This window comes from Martes martes (assembly GCF_963455335.1).
Source record: "Martes martes genome assembly, chromosome: 2".
Taxonomy (NCBI): domain Eukaryota; kingdom Metazoa; phylum Chordata; class Mammalia; order Carnivora; family Mustelidae; genus Martes; species Martes martes.
This window is the reverse complement of record NC_137889.1, coordinates 73,196,126-73,217,351: the sequence shown is the minus strand read 5'-3', so window position 1 is coordinate 73,217,351 and position 21,226 is coordinate 73,196,126. Positions and strand designations below refer to the sequence as shown.

The window sequence follows — 21,226 nt, the reverse complement described above, 5'->3', positions numbered from 1 at the left end:
CTGTAATTATGAGGCTGATACAAATATACATTTTAATTAATACATCAGTATTTTTGATAGTTTACAATTCACATAACTGATAGGACCAACCCTGAAATAAAAATGTGTGTTATTTTGGCAAGATACATGTACAACTTATTTTGCTGTCATTTTATTTCATAAGAAGAATGTGAGGTCCAGATTAGAATCTTCTTTTTTTTGATGTCCTCACAAATATATCTTCTACTAAAGGGCATTCTCCCCCACCCCCATTTTTTATCTATATTTTTTTCAAGTGATCAAATTAGTTCAGAAAAAGTATCTGTTGTTTGCAGTGAAATGATGAGCACCTCAAACACATTATCCTAAAAGAGAAAAAATGTTTAGCTTTTATATGTCACATCAGGAAAAACTATCTGGTTAAATTAAACTAAGAAATAGTTGACCAGTAATATCTATATGCAGGGGGAAATGAGAACTTTCAAATTTGGGCCAAATATAAAATGATTCATGTCACAGACTCATACTCTATTTGAAGCTATGTTAAACTGCCATATTCATACCTTCATTTTTCTATCTCTACTTTTTCTTCCCCAAATGCTAGATTATTTTAAAGTATAAGTAATGCTGTTCACAAGTTTTGGTTTTTTAGTCTAATAAATTCAAAATGGCACATTGCTACAACCTTTGCTAAGCCCTAAAACAGATGTATAGTATCTAATTGTTGTTTCTCTTTCAACTCTGAAACTTTTTTTTTTTAATATTTTATTTATTTATTTGACAGACAGAGATCACAAGAGGGCAGAGGGGCAGGCAGAGAGAGAAGAGGGAGCAGGCTCCCTGCTGAGCAGAGAGCCTGATGCGGGGCTCCATCCCAGGATCCTGAGATTATGACCTGAGCTGAAGGCAGAGGCTTTAACCCACTGAGCCACCCAGGTGCCCCATCAACTCTGAAACTTCTAAATCTTACCCCAAAGGGACTAAAAAAAGTAGTGAAATTTGGTTATATTCTTAGTATCTCAATCAAATCTCAATTATATAGACATATTTAGAGTGAAAGGTAAACCTATATTGAAAAATATCTGTAAATAACCACTCTGGGCTAGAACATCTTAAACTCTGCATAATGAATGTTTCAGAAAGATTAGTCTTTAAATAGAAAGTACATTTTAAGAAAGAGCATGGTGAAATAACAAAAGCAAGTTAAGATTAGAATGCACTGAGGTAATGCTACCCAAATTTGTGATTTCATTTCCATACTGATGTTCTTGGTCCTGTTCAGAGGTCACCTAATTTTTCTGGACCAGAGGCTCCTAGAAGAGAAAACAAGAACAATAGTCTCTGTATTCCCATCTTAAAACAAAATCTGATGGATCTAAAAACAGCAGCTAAGGTGATGGGTATTAAGGGGGATGGCACGGAGTGCACGGAGCACTGGATGTTATATGCAAACAATGAATCATGGAACACTACACCAGAAATTAATGGTGTACTATATGGTGACTAACATAACATAATAAAATAAACAAATAAATAAATATAGCAGCTAATACATTGATTTTACTTTTCTTCTTTCTCCTCTTCTTAGTGGTAACTACTATTTAGTCCTTACTAAGTACCAAAAAGTGTTACACCAGGTAACCCTCCCTCAAAACACTTAGAGGTGAGAATTAATATCGTAGCTATTTCACCGATGAGAAAACTGAGCCACAGATGTCAAATAACTTACTGAAGATCATCCAGTCAGTGAGCGGTGGAACAGGAATCAAGATGGGGCAGTTAGGCTATGGTATCCATGCTTCTTACCATTCTACATACTCTTTTTTTTTTTTTTTTATGTAGCTAACTTTTTTGAGCTAGGTGTTTTATTAGGATTCTCACTGAAGCTTCATCATAGTTTTATCAAGTAAATTCCAACAGTATTATTTTACAGGTGAAGAAAGTGAGATACAACAAAGTTAATAGCTTTCCCAGTGTCACATAGCAACACCAGAATGAACTCAGGAATTCTGACTCTAGAAGCTGCATTTCTTGTGGCAGTATATGCCATACAAATACATGTCATTAATAAACTGAATTAATTTACCAATGCTCTGCTTCACTTTAGAGGGATTTGAGATGTTTAAAAATATGTTATATGTTCTTTAAGAATAATGCATTAGTTTGTGCAATTATTACAGATTGAAATGTGGAAAGTAGCATGACATGGGAAAATGACCAGTGAAAATGGGAAACATGGGCTGAAGTTAGAGCTCCATCACTGTGTAATCTCCACCGCCTGTAAAGTAGAGAACACCTGTCCTGTTAAGCACCACACGTTATTGCAGTTCACTGTCTATTGGCCAGAACTGGTCACCTGGCTCCAACTTGACTGTGAATGTACACTGGAAGGAGAGGAGAATTGAGTATAGTGAGTACTAGTGATTTCTATAATACTTCACTTCTAATATAAAACTAGAATACCCTTCTCCTAGCTTATTGCATGGATTTAATGTATTTAGCATTTAATGTATGGTACATGCAGGAAATGTACACAGATACTAATCAATTTTACTCTTGTGGAAAATGGAGAAATACTTAGGAAAACCAACCAGCTAAAATATTTGGGCTTGAGGTTTATTTAAAAAAAAAAATGGGATGTTGTTATCCCATGAGCCTATAACAATGTTAATAATTGCATTTATTTGGTATTTACTGTGTTCCAGACACTAGGTGGTAATTGATTTTAATGCTCACAATTACCTTATGATGTAAGAACTATTTATTATCTCTATTTAGTATATGGAGGTATTGTAAACTGGATTATCTACTTAAATGAGTGTGGAAAAAGCTTTAAAAAGAGAAACTAATTTTGTCAGTATATTTTAAAAACTTCAGTACATCTATTGTTATCCAATTTTAAAGACTTAACAGAAAAAAATAATATTTAATGGACATCTACTATATGACAGACATGATGCTCCTGCTTTAAATGTGTTATTCATGTAATATTCACACCAATTTTCTTGGATTAACTACATTAAGCCACATTTGACTTATAAGGAATGTGAGACATAGATTTCAAACCCTGGTATGTGTGTTTGTGTGTGTCTGTGTGTGTGTGTGTCTGTATTTATGTGTTTAAAGATTGAGAGGGTGATTCATCACTTAAAAATATATAAAAATAAATTTCCCAAGGATATCTTTGAAAGAATTGAATACAGGTATGATGGGATATACAGGTTGATGAAAGGTTTTATTTTTTCTCACCTACAATTTTTCATTTTGTCATTTTAATTCATGTTTCATGATGTACTGATTTGTATTCATTATTCGTTAAACTTTTATTGAGGCATACAGAAAATAAGGTAAAACAGGCATTAGGTAGTACAAACATGGCAAAAACTCAAATACAATTGAGGAGAGAAACTAGAGATTACTAAAAAAGACTATTCCAAATTGCCTTGCTCTAGAAGGAATAAGGTGTGTACTGTTTACAGCTAACACCATGATGTTCTCTTTAAAGTGTTTATTTATTCAATCATTAATAAGGTTTTCATGAAGTCAAGTTATAATTTTTGATTTTTAAAACATAGAAGTTAAAAGCTGATATTATTCATATCAAAATGTGTACCAGTATGGGGCGCCTGGGTGGCTCAGTGGGTTAAAGCCTCTGCCTTTGGCTCAGGTCATGATCCCAGGGTCCTGGGATCAAGCCCTGCATCAGGATTTCTGCTCAGCAGGGAGCCTGCTTCCCTTCCTCTCTCTCTCTCTCTCTGCCTGCCTCTCTGCCTACTGTGATCTCTGTCTGTCAAATAAATAAATAACATCTTTAAAAAAATGTGTACCAGTATGAATGAAAATGCTTTTTCATTATATTAACCTCAATATCAGTTATGATGTTTTTAAAAATATCAGTTATAATGTTAAAAAATAAACTACAGGGAACTCATGTTATCATTTATTTGTATATTAGTACAACTGTAGTTATGGTAGATTTTAGCATTTTCTTGCTTCATCTGAGAAATCTGGTATGATCTATTATATTTCATTCATCATGAACAAGCAAGAAAAGAAATGAATGTGAATTCGTCTAGCCATTGCCTTTTAAATGAAAGACAAAAATTTTATTAATTGTGTGTGTGTATATCAGTGCATGCAAGTACCTTTATGTATCAGACAAAACAAGTACATTACTGAAGACAATTTTGTTTGGTTTGGTTTTCTTTCTCCATTTCTTCCTCAGTTATTAGTGGTGTCACTAGTTGACTAAGCATAGAGCCCTGAATGACCCATTACATAATAGCCACAGTATCATTGTATACAAAATATATCATCAAAATATGTATTTCATCTCTTTGGTTAGGCTTATCCTAAGATATCTTATGGTTTCTGGTGCTATTACAAATGAAATTGATTTCCTAATTTCTCTTTCTACAGTTGCATTGTTAAGGATCTATACTCTAGAAACTACAGAACACTTATGAAAGAAATTGAAGAAGACACAAAAAGATGGAAAAATATTCCATGCTCTTAGATCAGAAGAGTAAATATTGTTAAAATGTCTAGGCTGCCCAAAGCAATCTATACTTTCAGTGCTATCCTGACCAAAATATCAAAGGCATTTTTCAAAGTGCTGGAACAAACAATCCTAAAATTTGTATGGAACTAGAAAGGACCCTGAATCACCAAGGAACTGTTGAAAAAGCAAAGCAGAGCTGGGGGCATCATGTTGCCTGATTTCAAGCTATATTACAAAGCTGTGATCACCAAGAGAGCATGGTATTGGTGCAAAAACAGACACATAGATCAATGGAACAGAATAGAGAGCCGAGATTTGGATCCTTAACTCTACAGTCAATTGAAATTTGAAAAAGGAGGAAAAAATATTCTTTGGGGGGGGACAACAAGCAAACAAACAAAAAACAAAAACAAACAACAACAACAACAAAAGTCTCTTCAAAAATGGTGCTGGGAAAATTGGACAACTATATACAGAAGAATGAAACTCAATCATTCTCTTACAACATACATAAGGATAAACTCTAAGTGGATGAAAGATCTCAATGTGTGGCAGGAATTCATCAAAGTCCTAGAGGAGAACATAGACAGTAACTTCAACATCAGCCACTGCAACTTCTTTCAAGACATGTCTCCAAATGCAAGGGAAACAAAAGTAGAAATGAACTTTTGGGATTTCATCAAAATAAAAAGCAGGGTAGGGGGTGGGTGGGAGAGGGAGAAGCAGGTTTCCCTCCAAGCTGGGAGCCCAATGCGGGGCTATGTCCCAGGATGCTGGGATCATGATCTGAGCTGAAGGCAGATGCTTAACCAACTGAGCCACCCAGGATGCCCCACTGTTCTTGTAATTTTTAAACTGGATGTGTGCTGTCTCTGATACACAAAAGCACAAAATGTTAAGGTAATTTGATTCATTTTAGCTAAAAATCCTTCTTTAGACTTTTGATTTTATCAAAGATTTATCCTTTATCCTTTATCAAGGATTCTTTTGAAGATTTCAAAATATATTCTTTTTTAGCCAAATGAAATCTAGTTAATAGTTTGATTTTTTCTGGTGCTGAATGCAATTATATTATGTTATAGGCTAAATGTATCACCTATCTTCCACATTAGAATATTAACTTCATAATGATTTTGTTCACCAATGAATCTACAGTGCCTAAAATAGTGCCTAGATTAGAGTTAGTGCTCAATATTGATATTTTTGGAATAAATAAATAATATAGTTGTATTGAATTAAAATATACAGAATGAATCAAGTGATGATCATGAGACCAATATACAACACAAATAGAATTTTATACACATATATACAAATATATATTGTACACAAACATGTACTTTATAAAAAGCTTAATATGGTAAATATTTTCAATTTTATATTTATTGTTTAATTGGTTGCTTCTCTGTGAGCCTGAAAGATAATGTTGCTTTAAAAAATAGTTTGATTTAAAAAAAATAAAAAGCTTAATTTCAAGGCTACTATATTTGTTTCTTTAAATCCATTTACTAAACTTTTATTTAGAATTTGTAAGTTTTTTTTGTCCTCTTCCAACCATCCACAAGTTTCATCATATAATTCTTATACATTTGTTAAGTAGATAAGGTTATTCTATCCCTCTTCAAAAATGCTGCTACTATAGAAGTCTAGCTCAATATTTTAAATATGATATCACAAAAATGGGCTTAAAAATAATACCCTCAACAACAAAAAATTATCTACTTTGCAATTCTATGACAAATGAAAAAATTAAATGAACATACAAAAATCATTTTTAACATATACGGGAAAACAATATCCAAGATGCCAAGAACTCTGATTTTGAAATTCAAAAATTCAAAAAATTTTCCTAGCTAGTTTGTGATGTATTCATTTTTAAAAAATCAAAGAAAATATTAAAAACTCTTCATGTTTCTATCCATAGACCAGAAAATCATTAAGAAACAGTTTAATTTGGGGCACCTGGGTGGCTCAGTGGGTTAAAGCCTCTGCCTCCGGCTCAGGTCATGATCCCAGGGTCCTGGGATCGAGCCCCACATCGGGCTCTCTGCTCAGCGGGGAGCCTGCTTCCTCCTCTCTCTCTGCCTGCCTCTCTGCCTACTTGCGATCTCTATCTGTCAAATAAATAAATAAAATCTTTAAAAAAAAAAAAAAAAAAAGAAACAGTTTAATTTGGTTACAAGATTCTTTATTTTGTAAACTATACATAAACAGTAAAAAAGAAAATGCATTGTACTTTAAATATTACATAAAGTCAACATTAAAGTTTACTTTTTAGTGTGTATAAGTCAAATGGAAATAATTCACCAATTTTACTTTCAATGAATTGTATATTGGGAGAAAAGTTGACCCACTGTTTAAATTATGATACCAATATGTAACATTCAATAGGGTTTTCCATTTGTATTATGGGCACAAAACCATAGGTCTGATATACTTAAAAGTGATGGTTTGTCAAAATGTCTACACAATTAATTAACATGCTAACTTAAATACAGCAATTAAAGTAATTTTTGTTACAGTTAAATCTTAAATGCTACTCTACACAAGAATCATAAACAAGTCCACATGGCAATTATGTAACAATAGAAAAAAAGAAAGAAACATATTCCATTTTCTTCATTCCAGCAGCAGTACCTTTACTAGTATTAATTTGTTAATTAGGTGTGCTTATATATTGCCTAATATCCTATATTGGTATGCATGCTAAAACCTTTCTATTTCTATTTTGCAAGGCACCATACAATACGGTCTCTAAGTTGCGACACTAGTAATAAAAATGGCATAATTCTAGGATTAAATGCAAATTTTTATCTAAAATAAGAAATAAAATAAGAATTAAGATTTTTTAATTTGACACCGAGGCAAATGACAAAATTTTTGTGAAAATGTGATTCAAATGAATCTTTCCTTTTGTCTTCCTACTTTAAATTCTGTACCCTAAATTGCTGGTCAGAAAGATAAAGAAATCTAGAAAGGTAAAGAAACTATGCTGTTTAAGAGTATAAAAAAAAAAAAAATCTACATGAGAATGCTATCCAAATTAAAATAAAAATTAAAAAGGATAACTAAGGTTTTAACTTTCAGAATCCATGGTTTTCTGTACTTGCCATTTTGTAAAATATCCTAGTATTTCCAGAATAATGTCATAATTGAAAGCATCACTATTAATGTAAACACGATGGAGGACTCTACACTTGTCACTGTTTTCCTTACCCTGTGGTATCCCCACTGTAGATTTGGGAAGATGCTACTTTGGAATAGCAATTAAGGTCATGCTTATTTTTATAAAATCCTTGGGGCCTAGGCCACAAATAAGTTCCTGTAAATTCAACTTAGAATCTCTCTCAGAAAAATAATGTATACAACCTCAAGCACTGGTTGTTGCTTTATTTGTGGGAGATGTATATAGTTTGTTTTTATGAAAACTTCTTGTTTATATCAGTAGATCTTCCTCACTTTCTTTTGCCTGGCTAGACTCGATATATGTTTTCTTTTTCTCTAAGGCATATAAAAACTCAAAGTAAATGATTTTTATTTAAACATAAAGTTCTATGACATTAGCTCCAATATTTGAAATAATTATACAAAATATATGTGAGTTTTAGAATCATTTTGTTTTGGGGCAAGAAGGTCATTCTCAATAGGTTATCACTTTGTAAATAATAGAAATGTAGATTTTATTGATCTCAGCTCTCATCAATCAGATGTATCCATCATGATCATCACCATCATCATCATCATCCCCTTCATCCTCATCATCATCTTCAATTTCATCTTCATCATTCATAATATCATCTTCATCATCTTCGTCATCAGTCCATTCATGGAAATCTCCACTTGCAAAATCTCCAGAGATCTCAAAATCAATAGCTTTGGGAAAAAAGTAAGCATTAATGTTATTGATGTTATTTGAGTAGTGGAATAATTTGTGGGGGATATGAAATTGTGATGAAAATTAAGCAAATTAGGGATGCCTGGGTGGCTGAGTCTGTTAAGCATCTTCCTTTGGCTCAGGTCATGATCCCAGAATTCTGGGATCATGTCCTGCATTGGGTTCCTTGCTCAGTGGAGAGCCTGCTTTTCCCTTTGCTTACCGTTCCGCCTGCTTATGCTTGCCCTCTTTCATCTTCTCTCTCTGACAAATACATAAATAAAATCTTAAAAAAAGGAAAATTAAGCAAATTAATAAAAATTTTACTTTGCTTTTTAGCTTATTTAGCAAAGATAAGGAAAAATCCATTCTCTATCATTTGTTGAAATTTGTGTGCTAAAAAGCAGAATAATGGTATCTGATACAAAAAATCTCCAGTTCAGTAATATTGATCGCAACCCAGTTTTTCTAGAGGTCCATGTGAAACACTGAAATTTACAAATAATAATAATAATAATAATAATAATAATAATAAATAAATTTCTTCTACTAGTGTAGTAAGCAAAATAATTGTTCCCTAAAGATCATCACTTCCTAATTGCTGAAACTGTAAATGTGACCTTAAATGGTGTAAAGGGCTTTGCAGATGTGATTAAATTAAGGACCTTGAGATGAGGAGATTATCCTGGATTATTCAGTGGGCTCAGGTGATCAAGTGCATCCTTAAAATCAAAGAACCTTTCCCAGATAGAGTCAGAGAGATGCAATGGTTGCTAGCTTTGAAGTTGGAGGCAAGGGTCCAATGAGCCAAATGTGAGCTGCCTACAGAAGGTGGAAAAGGCAAGGAAACAGATTCTCCTCTAGAGCCTCTAGAAAGTACGGAGACGATGTTTAGTTCCAGAAGACCCCCATGTTGGACTTCTGACATATAAAACTGTAAGGTAATACATCTGTGTGTTTTAAGTCAGTAAATGTATGGAAATTTATTACAATAGCAATAGAAAACTAACATAGCTAAGTCAGTACTTTAAAAAAATATTTAAGGGTGCCTGGGTGGCTCAGTGGGTTAAAGCCTCTGCCTTTGGCTCAGGTCATGATCTCAGGGTCCTGGGATCGAGCCCCGCATCGTGCTCTCTGCTTGGCAGGGAGCCTGCTTCCTCCTGTCTCTCTCTGCCTGCCTCTCTGCCTACTTGTGATTTCTCTCTGTCAAATAAATAAATAAAATCTTAAAAAAAAGATTTAAAAAATATTTAAGACAAATCCCATTAATGTAATCCAATGTTTATAAATTGACATCACAATACAACACTTTAAAATCCATATCTTATGTGAGGACAATGTTATTCTTATCCTCCTTCCTCATGCTTCTTAATAATTTCAACATGCTAAGAAAACTCAGAAGTTATGTTCTCAAAACAATTTCCCTTCTCACTCATTGAATTCATCTCCAATATAACTTTTATTACATCATAAAAAAAGTTAAAATTCTTTATCCATCACGGGCATCAGTGATATTTGTTATAATTAATAATGCAACCATCTAAAACTACATATTACAAAGATACGTTCTTCATGTGTAAAGTTACGTTAGGTGTGTACTAAATACTACTTCTTCCTACTTAAATCTAATAACAGGAGCTAGGAAACCAAAACCAATCTATTAAAAATATTATGGAATAAGTAAAGGTAGAACAGGCATTTAAGCACTAGATGGGATTCCTTTATATAGTTTACCATTTCTATTTTTTAAACAATCACAGTCTGTCAGTTTAAAAATTGCATAAAAGAGGGGCACCTGGGTGGCTCAGTCAGTTAAGTGTCTGCTTCTGGCTTAAGTCGTGATCCCAGGATCCTTGGATCAAACCTGGCCTTGGGCTCCTTGCTCAGCAGGGAGTCTGCCTCTCCCTCTCCCTCCACTCCTCCACACCCTCTTTCTACTCTCTCTCTCATAAATAAAATATATTTTTTATTTGCATAAAGGAGACAACTAAACATTATCTAAAATACAAGACTGACCAAGTACTTTATTTTCATTTTTGGTCATGTATATTAATTGAGACACAATCCATTAATTCCTAGTACATACTTGTGTGCACGAGCATGTGAGTGTGCATGTTGTGTTTTGCGTATGTACAACTAAATGATTTTTAATGAAAACCACCATTGTACAAACAAAAATACTCATTTGAAATTTGCATTCTGCAAAAATATTTTGTGAAGCAAAAAAGATACCGCATTTAAGACTCTAAAATACATGTATAGGATGCTCAATTTAACTGTAATATTATTTTTAGATCTATATATAATATCATGTTCATAAAAAGAATTAGATTAATTATAATTACCCTTCAAACATTTAAACTATATTTTTTCCACCCAAATATAAGGAAATATGCTCAGATAGCTTCAACTGATGGTCTTTTACTCTTAAAATGTTAGCTTTTCTTTTGTAAGTTTGCCTGCATACTCTCTAAGTCAATTTCTTCAACGGTACACAGACAGAATATGGGGACAAGGCACACACTAGGGTTAGCTGACCTGGAATACAGTGGATGACAGGAGTCCGCCTTACTTGAGAAGAAAACAGGAGGAATTTAATATCCTTTCTGTGTTTGAAGTAGTGAAAAGAACCTACCTTAAAATATCTGAGTTGTGCCATTCCATTTATTATTTATGCAAGTTTTTCCTATGCTAGAAGTGACTCTGTCATGCCCCCCCCATGTATTTGCTATTCTTTACACAGAGTATGTCCTCATTAAGTGCTTGAACAAATGAACGAGATTCTTAAGAACTTATCCAGTGCTTGAGAAATTACTAAATAACCCTTCTTCTTACCACAATCTGCAACACCATTTGTTCTGGATCCCATTACTTCATTTCCATATCTGTCAACACACCAGCACTGTCCGACACTGCCATGACATTGTGTTGGCTTATAGTAACCATCTTCATCACATAGGGGGATGTACTGTCCTGTGAAGCACACACACACACACAGATTATAAATAAATTGTGTTCCTTTTTTTTTTTTTTTTTTTTTTACTTTTTAAAGATTTTGTTTATTTATTTGATGGACAGAGATCACAAGTAGGCAGAGAGGCAGGCAGAGAGAGAGAGGTAAGCAGGCTCCCCGCTGAGCAGAGAGCCTGACGTGGGGCTCGATCCCAGGACCCTGAGACCATGACCTGAGCCTAAGGCAGAGGCCCTATCCCATTGAGCCACCCAGGTGCCCCAAATTGTGTTCCTTTTTTGATGGTCACCAATTATGCATTAATTCACTCAAGACATATACACACATGGAGTTCCACTCCAGGTTGTGAACTAATGATTCATGTTGAACAAAATAGGTAAGGTCACTGCTATCATGGATCAGGCCATTGTTTCTTCTGTTAAGCACATTTACTATTCCTCTTTCTCATTCTGCAAAGGGTATTGTTCTCAGAGGCATAATACAGAATTAGAACCTAGTTAACGCCATGTGTATTACATCATCTAGTCCACTCAGCTTGGCATATCAGACCCTTTACCATCATCGCTGCCAAGTTTTTACTTTCGTTTCCCCAAATTTTCGTTCATATATCCCAGCTCTTTCCATCCACATCAGGTTGTTTTCCCCAAATTCAATACTGCTTGATCTTTGCATTTATCTTTTTCTCATCTGGAATCCATCCACCCTTCCTCCCCCTTACATTTTAAGATTTGACTTAAATATGACCGGTAATATGAAGACTTCTTTTAAGCTAGAGGATTTCTGATATACTTCAACTGTGTGTGAGTGTCTGTGTGTGTAGTTTATCATTGCTTGCTCCCACCAATTATTATTATAATAATTATTATAATAATTATTAGTAATTATCAATTACTGTGATATCCTCTATATTGGGAATTTTAGGTTTTCTTGGTTTTGATTGTCATATTAACAACTCTTAAAGTCAATCTAGTGGGAAAGACAGACATTTATTTTCACATCTATAATACTTAACACAGTATCTGGGACATTGCTAATGATAAATGTTTAACTGCTAATTTAGAAGTGAATTCACTTTCTTTTTTTTTTTTTTTTTTTTTTTTTTAAAGATTTTATTTATTTATTTGACAGACAGAGATCACAAGTAGGCAGAGAGGCAGACAGAGAAAGAGAGGGAAGCAGGCTCCCCGCTGAGCAGAGAGCCCGACATGGGGCTCGATCCCAGAACCCTGGGATCATGACCTGAGCTGAAGGCAGAGGCTTTAACCCACTGAGCCACCCAGGCGCCCCTAGAAGTGAATTCACTTTCTTCAATGTTTACATCAGTACAACAATGTAAGATTTAGGAGAGTAGAAAATTTTCTTGTCTTTCTTGCCTTTTTTTTTTTTTTTTTCCTCAGTGATCAGACACACTACAGTTATCTAGTGAAAGAAAGAAAAAAAAAGTGCGGAATAAGTTGATAAAACATGAAATTCTTTCAATTCATTTAGTCACATAACCACATGGGATCATAATTTTATCTCTTTAAAAAATGCCAAAATTCTGATATATAAATAATTTAATTTTAAAATTGTAAATCTTTTGAAAGATTTGGTCTCTCAATGAAGGAGACATTAATGAGCACTAAATTAATTTCATTAATTCATTAATTTCTATTTATTTGGTAACTTCAAATAATTAAATCCTGAATTTTAATCCTTGATCAAATCTAAAATATTTTTCAGCTGAATTTCAATGTCTTTTCCTATTGTACATGGATAAACTTTGCTTTGTGGAAACAAAGAAAGCTATGCATGAATGTATTATTTCACTTTTGGACTGTGGTATGATATGAATTTTGTAACATAGCTGAAAGAAATATGACACATTGTAATTTTATCACTGGTATTCCTCACATCTAAAAATGCTTTGTAACAAAAAGAATTAGCCTTTTCATTTTGAACTATGGATTTTCAAGTAAATAAAAATAACTCATCTAAACACACAATATTGTAATTACAAAGATAGCATGTCATAATAATCAGACTCAAAAACATTATAAAATAATGTGCCATCAAATACTCAAGGGCATTAACATATATGGGAAAAAAAACCAAAAACAAAAACACCGCATATGTGGTATTCTGCATTGGATCCTAAGATAGAAAAAGGACATCAGTGGGAAGACTGGTGAACTCCAAATAAAGTGTAAGTCTTAATAAATAGAATTATAGCAATGTTTATTTCTTAGGCTTAACAAATAGACAATGGCTGCTTGATACAGTAAGATGGTAAATTTGGGGGAGGCTGAGTAAAGGATGTATACAAACTATGCAGGCAAACTAACCTTTGTAAAATTTCTTTAAAATTGCCTGAAAAAAAAGTTTATTTAAAAATTGTATGTCTAAAAGAATAAACAAAATAATCATAAATAATAGTTTAAAATCTTGACTGTTCTAACATTTTAAGACTCTGGGTGAATTTGTTATCTATCAACTATCTAGTACATATATATTTATTTGCTAAAAGTAAGTTAGTAAAAAGTCCTAAGGATAAACAGAAAGTCTTTTGAATTTCCCTGAGGTACTTAGGGGATGCTTTTATCCATCTTTCACCCATTTCTCTCTCTCTCTCTCTCTCTCTCTATATATATATATATATGCATGCCATTATTCTTGAATTGTTAACAATAGAATTAGGATTAAAGTTTCTGCTGATGCTTTAACTTTAGCATTGTTTAAATCTCTTTTTCACTTAATAACTTTCAAAATGAACATTATATTAGGGTAATAAAACAGACATAATATCTTTCAATAGGTAAGATAATAAAAGTAAGTTTAATGGCTTTCAAAAACTTCATAAATTTTGTTACTGAAATTTAGTGTCGTCTATCTTTGTTGGATTAATATTGATTTTATGTTGCTGTTTCCCTGGGGTTATTTATGTAAGCAATAAAGACTTCAGAAGAATGATCTATGACTCACCTAGGAGCTTCTTTACCCCTTGCCGCTTCTGAATATTGCTGAGCTCCGTCTGGCAAGGTGGGTCTGCAGTGACATTAAAAATGTTACTTCAAGGATTATAGTTAAACAAAGAAGTACAATTTCTATGTTATTAGACTTACGTTGGTCTTTACATGGCTTAAAAAGAAACATATTATACATCAATTTCTTTTATAGATTACATACATATAGATAAACAGATGTGTATCTATCTGTATACACTGAGAAAGAAAGAGTCAGAGACAGAGGGACAGAGAAGGAGAGAGAGAGAGAGAGAGAATGGCTTTCCTAATTACTGATACTAGAATACCTTGATTTTCTGCAGAGAGACCAAATTGGATGGAAAAAAAAAATGATATGAAATACTCATATGATGGAAAATGCTTCTTATCATTTACTTTTAAAGGGTCAATCAACTCAGCAATGTAAATCCAACTGATGGACTAGTGCCCAAACAATCGATTATGTTTTCCCCTCATTTAAAACAGTCTCAATGATACAGAGAAATAGATTTACATTAAAAAAAAGTAATCTAAAAATAGTCAATGCTCTTTCTAGTTATATCAGACATACTATTATAAATTTTAATCCTGAATAATGCTGACAGGCTTTAGTCTTTTTAGTTTCATCTAGATACTTCAAGTATGCATGTAATGTGGAAATAAAACATAATATACCATAATTTCTGATATGCTATCTTTTAAAAAAACTTAAATTTAAAATTAAGCATGCCTTTTTTTCAAACTCAACCAGTTAAAGGAGAATATTTTCAGAGAAATACAAAATTCTAAATAGAAACAATATAGCCTGGTATAAATATATAAATATAAATAAATATATATGTATATAATTATATATATTCTTATATAATAAATATATTTTCTAATTTATAATATTCAAGCAGGTCAATGTATTTTAGGTCATTTTTTTTTAGTAGAGGTTTTATTTTATTATTTTTTTAAAGATTTTATTTATTTATTTGACAGAGATAGATCACAAGTAGGCAGAGAGGCAGGCAGAGAGAGAGAGAGAGGAGGAACAGGCTCCCTGCTGAGCAGAGAGCCCAATGCTGGACTCAATCCCAGGACCCAGAGATCATGACCTGAGCTGAAGGTAGAGGCTTAACCCACTGAGCCACCCAGGCGCCCTAGGTCTTTTTCTAAAACTTGTTGTATGACAATGCATCATAAATTATTGAAACAGCAAGCCAATAAACTAGTTCCTATTTTCCCATACTACAACTTTTTAAGAAAAAGTCAACATATAGCTAACTGAAATAATATAAAAAGTATTACACTAATTTTATAATATCCAGTTATTAAATTTGCATGTAACAGTGTAATGAGGAAATGAGACAGAGTGCTTAATATACATTTTATAATTAAAATTTATAAGACCAACAAGTCTTTTTCCTTGGGAAATCTAAAATGTGAAGAAAAAGTAATTTTTTTGAGAGACAGAGACAAACTAAGAAACAGAATTTAACTACAGAGAACAAACTGAGCATTACCAGAGGGAAGGTGGGTGGAAGGATGGGGAAAATAGGGGGTGGGGATTAAAGAGTACACTTGTCATGATGAGCCCCGAGTAATGTATAGAATTGATGACTCAGTATATTGTACACCTAGAACGAAGATAATACTGTATGTTAACTATACTGGAATTAAAGTAGAAAAACTGAATTTAAAAAATGAGGACGCCTGGGTGGCTCAGTTTGTTAAGCGGCTGCCTTCGGCTCAGGTCATGATCCCAGCGTCCTGGGATCCAGTCCCATATTGGGCTCCTTGCTCGGCGGGGAGCCTGCTTCTCCCTCTGCCTCAGCCTGCCACTCTGTCTGCCTGTGCTCCTCTCTCTCTCTGACAAATAAATAAAATCTTAAAAAAAAAAATGTAGTGATATTTGGGGAGAGAAAAGCAAGTTGCAAAACGGTACAAACAGGTATGACACTGTATGCATATTTTATAATAAACACAATAGTGTGAATTCTTCATCAAAACATATGTGTTCATGTAAGTGTACGAATAGTGGATTGGAAACTAGATTTGATGGTCTACCAGAGCGCAGTGAGAGGAGATTGGCTTGGGATGGAATGCAAAAGAGATCTCAACTTTATAATGATTTTAAAATTTTGTTTTAAAAAATCTTGATGTTAATATGATAAAATATTGTCAATTTTTATTTCTGGGTGATGGGTACATGGATATTTGTTAAATTGTTCTTGTAGTATTTTGGATTTTCTTAATTTCTGGAAATTAAAAAGAATCTAATCTTTCAAAAGAAAGAAAAATTATCTTTGAAAAATCTAAATAATTAGTTTATTGTTCTACTTCATTTTGAAATTGATCTAATCTTTTTGTTTTTCCTAATAATAATGTGGGTCTCTTATACTAGATATTAAAATAATAGGAATCAAGTTACAAAGTATGAGCTTCTAGACTAGACATTTAAAAATTTACTGCCCTCTAAATATAATATTTAGAACCCAGAGGAAAAATTTGAGCTGAAGTTTCAATATTATATTGAAAGTATTTTTTCTAATTGCTATGGGTTAATTATTGCAAAGTAAAATATTATTTCTATGTATTTTCTATGATATTGCCTGAATTCTCTCCCTCCCCCTCTGTCTGTCCCTTCCTTTGCCACTCACCCTGCTCATGCTTTTTCTCTCTCTTTCAAAAAAAAAAAAAAAAAAGATTTCAAGAAAAGTCATGACAGATTCAGCTGTTCATCTACACATAATATTTGATTTTGAAATATTTCTCCTATTATTTATAAGTCAGTTCTGTCTGGCCTTTAACTTAGGTATACTTGGAATGCTTAATTAAGATTTCAACTATCTTTTAAAATAAGTTGCAAAGATATTTGTGTATATATAACTATTGCATATTATATATATTACTCTAACATGTAGTCAAATATATTATATATCACTCCAATTACAGCAAAGGCATTTGTTTTATTGAATAAATAATGAGGAAAAACACATTTTAAGGTGAAACATTTCAAAAAATGTTTTTAAATAAATGGTTATTATTTTTCATGAAATTTATTAATGAGCTAACTCTTACTGTTATTCTTATTGATAGAACTTTTGTAACATTTTCTAGCATGTTAAAGTAGTATGCATAATTAGCCAAATTCTCCAAACTTTGGGGAAGATGTATACATCCTTTCACTTGCTCAGGTACCATTTATTAAATTATTTCTGCTATGTATTAAATGATTTCAGAGAAGATTTTCATGTGACTATAAAGTTTTTAGCCCTTTGGGTGAATACTGTTTAATAAATGTAAAGTATATAAAGCAAAATTTTTCTTTGAGGACCTTTAATCAGTTCTACAAATACAGCTGCAAAACCCAGAAATGTTTCAAAATGAAAGTATTCATTTCTGTAGAAGAAACTTCCAGAATTTTTCATAATATTTTTAAATGTTCATGGATAAACACTATACATGGCCATCATAATACTAAAAAAATTGACAGAAATAACATCATAAAAAGACCACATATTTTTTATAGTCTTTTACCAGGATTTGCTTTTCTATTCCTTAGATGATTTAAATGCAAACTGGTAGTTAAAACTATCATGTAGGTTTTTTGAAGTGGCAATTGCCTAGTAAGCAAATATGCAATAATAAAATCAACAGTGTGTGTGTATGTGAGATTTAAAGTACTTTAATAAAGAAAATCTAGTTTTAAACCTTATTTAAAGTTATTTATAAGTAGTTAAACTACTCTACAGATCCTGCTGTTGATTCACTGCTAATCAATTTATGGATGATCATTTCATCCCTAGTTACTAAACTATTACTAATATGTGGAGAAGTAATTAAGATAGTAGAAGTCCCTATATAAGGTGTTAGTTTTTCGTATGAAAAGCTGATAACTAAAACAGTTTTCAGTAGCTTGTACATTCTCTTAGCCATCAAGAATTTTAAAACGAGGTGACAAAAACAGGTGTATCACATTAGACTAATTCCCAGTTTGTTTTTTAAATTAGCATCAAAATTATACATACTATTTTTCCATAGTTTCTGCAAATTTTATCATAATGTGAGGTTTTTTTGGGATCTTCTTCTCTTAGCTTAATTCTAATCACCCTTAGATTGATTGTGTAAGCATGGTTTCAATGTTACATTGCATTTCCCAGTAAAGAAGGATGCCTAAAGAACTAGCATCACCCCAACTCCTCCAGTTACCTTGCCTCTTCCAGAGAATCAAGGTACTTTCCTTGCTAGTGAATTTTTACAAAGCTAAGTTATTTTTAAAAGTTTGAAAGGCCAAGTCATTTTAAAATCGAATGAGTAAAAATAACTTTATGGTGAATGCAGTGGTTCATTCAGCTCATTTAATAAGATCACAAAATAGAACATTAAAACCCCACAGTATAGTGATAAAAAAACCATTTATTTTACACCATGGGCAAAGTAGATAGCAAATTAATTTTAATGATTACTTTTAATATCTATGTTCTCATATCTCTATGTGCTTCTTGGTGGTTCATAATGGAAACTATAATGAAGTGCATTAATATGAAATATTAATTACTATTTTTCATCTTGTTTAGCATGTTTTGTATCCCTAGCAGAGTTATTTTGTTTAACGTGCTGCTTATTTGCTCCTATATTAAACACTCTAATGAGAAAAATATCTACCAAAATGAATGGGGTAAAATGTACTTTTTTTTTTTTTTTTAATCATGAAGAAATAGATAAAATGTGACATGCAGGTCAACTATCTGCATCAGTAGGTGTCTCATCTTTTACCTTGCTGTCTCTGGAAGCAGTAGCACCATTCATTGTTAGATATCAAACTGTCCTTGTATGTGTCACAAGAGTTGAAGAATGCCTTGGTACACTGTTCATTCTTATCAAGGTAAATGCTTCCGAGCTCTGACTGGTCCAGTAGCAGGTCATAGTTTGTATCAAGTCTATTAAACATCCAGCCAAGTGAATCCTTGCAAATTGGCAAAATACTGGTATCAAATCCTAAAGGCAAAGATAGAAAATAATTAGCTAAATCCAGAAGTCACAATCAGCAGCAAGCAATATAAGGGAACATAATAGTTGGTTTCTGTCAGAGCACCTACTTAACAGTCAGAAATAAGGCTTTAAACTCATCTTGGGTAATTCATTTCAAAGTAAAGTGGGGATGGTAATACCCACCTTTCAGGATAGTTATGAGGATTAATTAACCAGAATATAAAGTAGCTAGTACTAATTAGTCATTCACTCAATGGCACTTATTACTGTAATTTTATTAGACACATTTCCATTCTTTTGAGTGTTCAAACTTTTTCTTAATAAATAGGTTGTCATGATGAATGCCTTTTTAAATGTATATAGGTATTACTGAATAATAATGTCCTATTAATAAAGAAATACAATTCATCTTCATCCCAAGGAATTTTATGAAAAGTAAAATTTTAAGGAAAGTAAAGTGAACACATGATAAATAATAACATCAAATGCTCTATATCTTTGTAGAACCATGGTGATTGTGGTATTTCACAAGTAATACATATCCTGACAAAGAATAACCATCATGTAATTTACATAGGTACTCTGTCTTCTGTTTCACTCAAGGCAATTTTTACAATTACAAATATGCTATAATGGGAAACGGTAGAGAGCACTGGATAAGCACAGGTATAGAGGGATGACAGACTGGGTTGGCACCCAAGGTGCAAACTACTGAAGTGTGTGTTTCTCTGGATAAGCCACAGGCCCCACTAAAGCTCCATGTCCTAAATAGCATTACAAGCAATGTCAATGTTTTGAAGCATAATTTAAAAATTTACTTTCAACTAGTCTTTGTCAGGTTTAAATCAGCTTTAACAGGTATTTTGGTAGACGACTTGCTGTTTTATTTGCTACTTTCCCTTCATTACAAGTGAAAATTAAATAATAACTCTAACTGGTGTGAAAAAGAGGACGTGCTTGGAATTGTGGAGACTTTTTGAAAACTGAATATTCAAAGAATTTAATCTTCAACAGCAGGGGTTGAAGAGTAGTTTAACCATTTTTATGAATGAAATTCTCACATGCAGTTAATTTTATATTCTAGTATATAACCTATTTTGATAAATACTTTTTATACTCCAAAGTGTATAAATAATTGAAAATAAAGACATACATATGTAGGATTTAGGTTTTTTTAAAGAATTTTTTAAAGAATCTCTTTATTTATAGTTCATTGCTTTTTTATTGACTAACTTTTTTAAGATTTTAAGATTTTATTTATTTTTTAAGATTTTTTTTTATTTTTTAAGATTTTATTTATTTATTTGATAGATCACAAGTAGGCAGAGAGGCAGGCAGAGAGAGAGATGAGGAAGCTGGCTTTCTGTGGAGCAGAGAGCCTGATGTGGGGCTTGATCCCAGGACCCTGGAATCATGACCTGAGCCAAAGGCAGAGGCTTTAACCCACTGAGCCACCCAGGCGCCCCTAACTAGATTTTTGGACTTAAGAAATTCTAACTTTAACCACCTTTTTGGAATTTATTTTACTAATGTGTCAGAACATATTATGCTTTCTATTGATGCATCACCATGCTGGGCAATGGGTATACAAAGGTAAAAGAGGCATTTGTGGCTTTTTCATAAAAATATAGAGAAAGAAATTCAGCAATTTTTTTCATTGTTTGCATTTTTCTTTTTTAATGGCTCAAAACTGAATTCTCCCACTCCAATCAATAAACAAACAACACAGATGGGTTTCTCATTTTCTATTCTCTTTTACAGGTCTTAACCTTGATTATGGGAATACAAGATTGAAAATAAAAATAAGGCCCTTATTCTCATGGAGCCTACTTTTAAAGCAACATGGCTTGAGAAATTGGTTGAACCTGTTCCTTACTATCAGAAATTGTTAAATGCTCCAGGATTACATGAAGAAAGGTAATCGTAGAAAACAAATATAC

At 32.6% G+C, this 21,226-nt stretch overlaps 1 protein-coding gene across 4 annotated transcripts in view; it reads right to left on the bottom strand.

The window, feature by feature from the left end:
* Nucleotides 1-8,183: 8,183 nt before the first annotated feature.
* SPOCK3 (SPARC (osteonectin), cwcv and kazal like domains proteoglycan 3) overlaps nucleotides 8,184-21,226 on the bottom strand; it is a gene marked incomplete at both ends in the record, with an annotated part of 492,934 nt that continues 479,891 nt past the window's right edge. For all 4 annotated transcript variants that reach the window (XM_080797427.1, XM_080797425.1, XM_080797426.1 and 1 more), the window contains 4 exons: nucleotides 8,184-8,353; nucleotides 11,190-11,327; nucleotides 14,287-14,349; nucleotides 19,071-19,292. In XM_080797427.1, coding sequence (XP_080653553.1) covers nucleotides 8,184-8,353; nucleotides 11,190-11,327; nucleotides 14,287-14,349; nucleotides 19,071-19,292 — 593 coding nt within the window. The remainder of the gene's footprint in view (nucleotides 8,354-11,189; nucleotides 11,328-14,286; nucleotides 14,350-19,070; nucleotides 19,293-21,226) is intronic.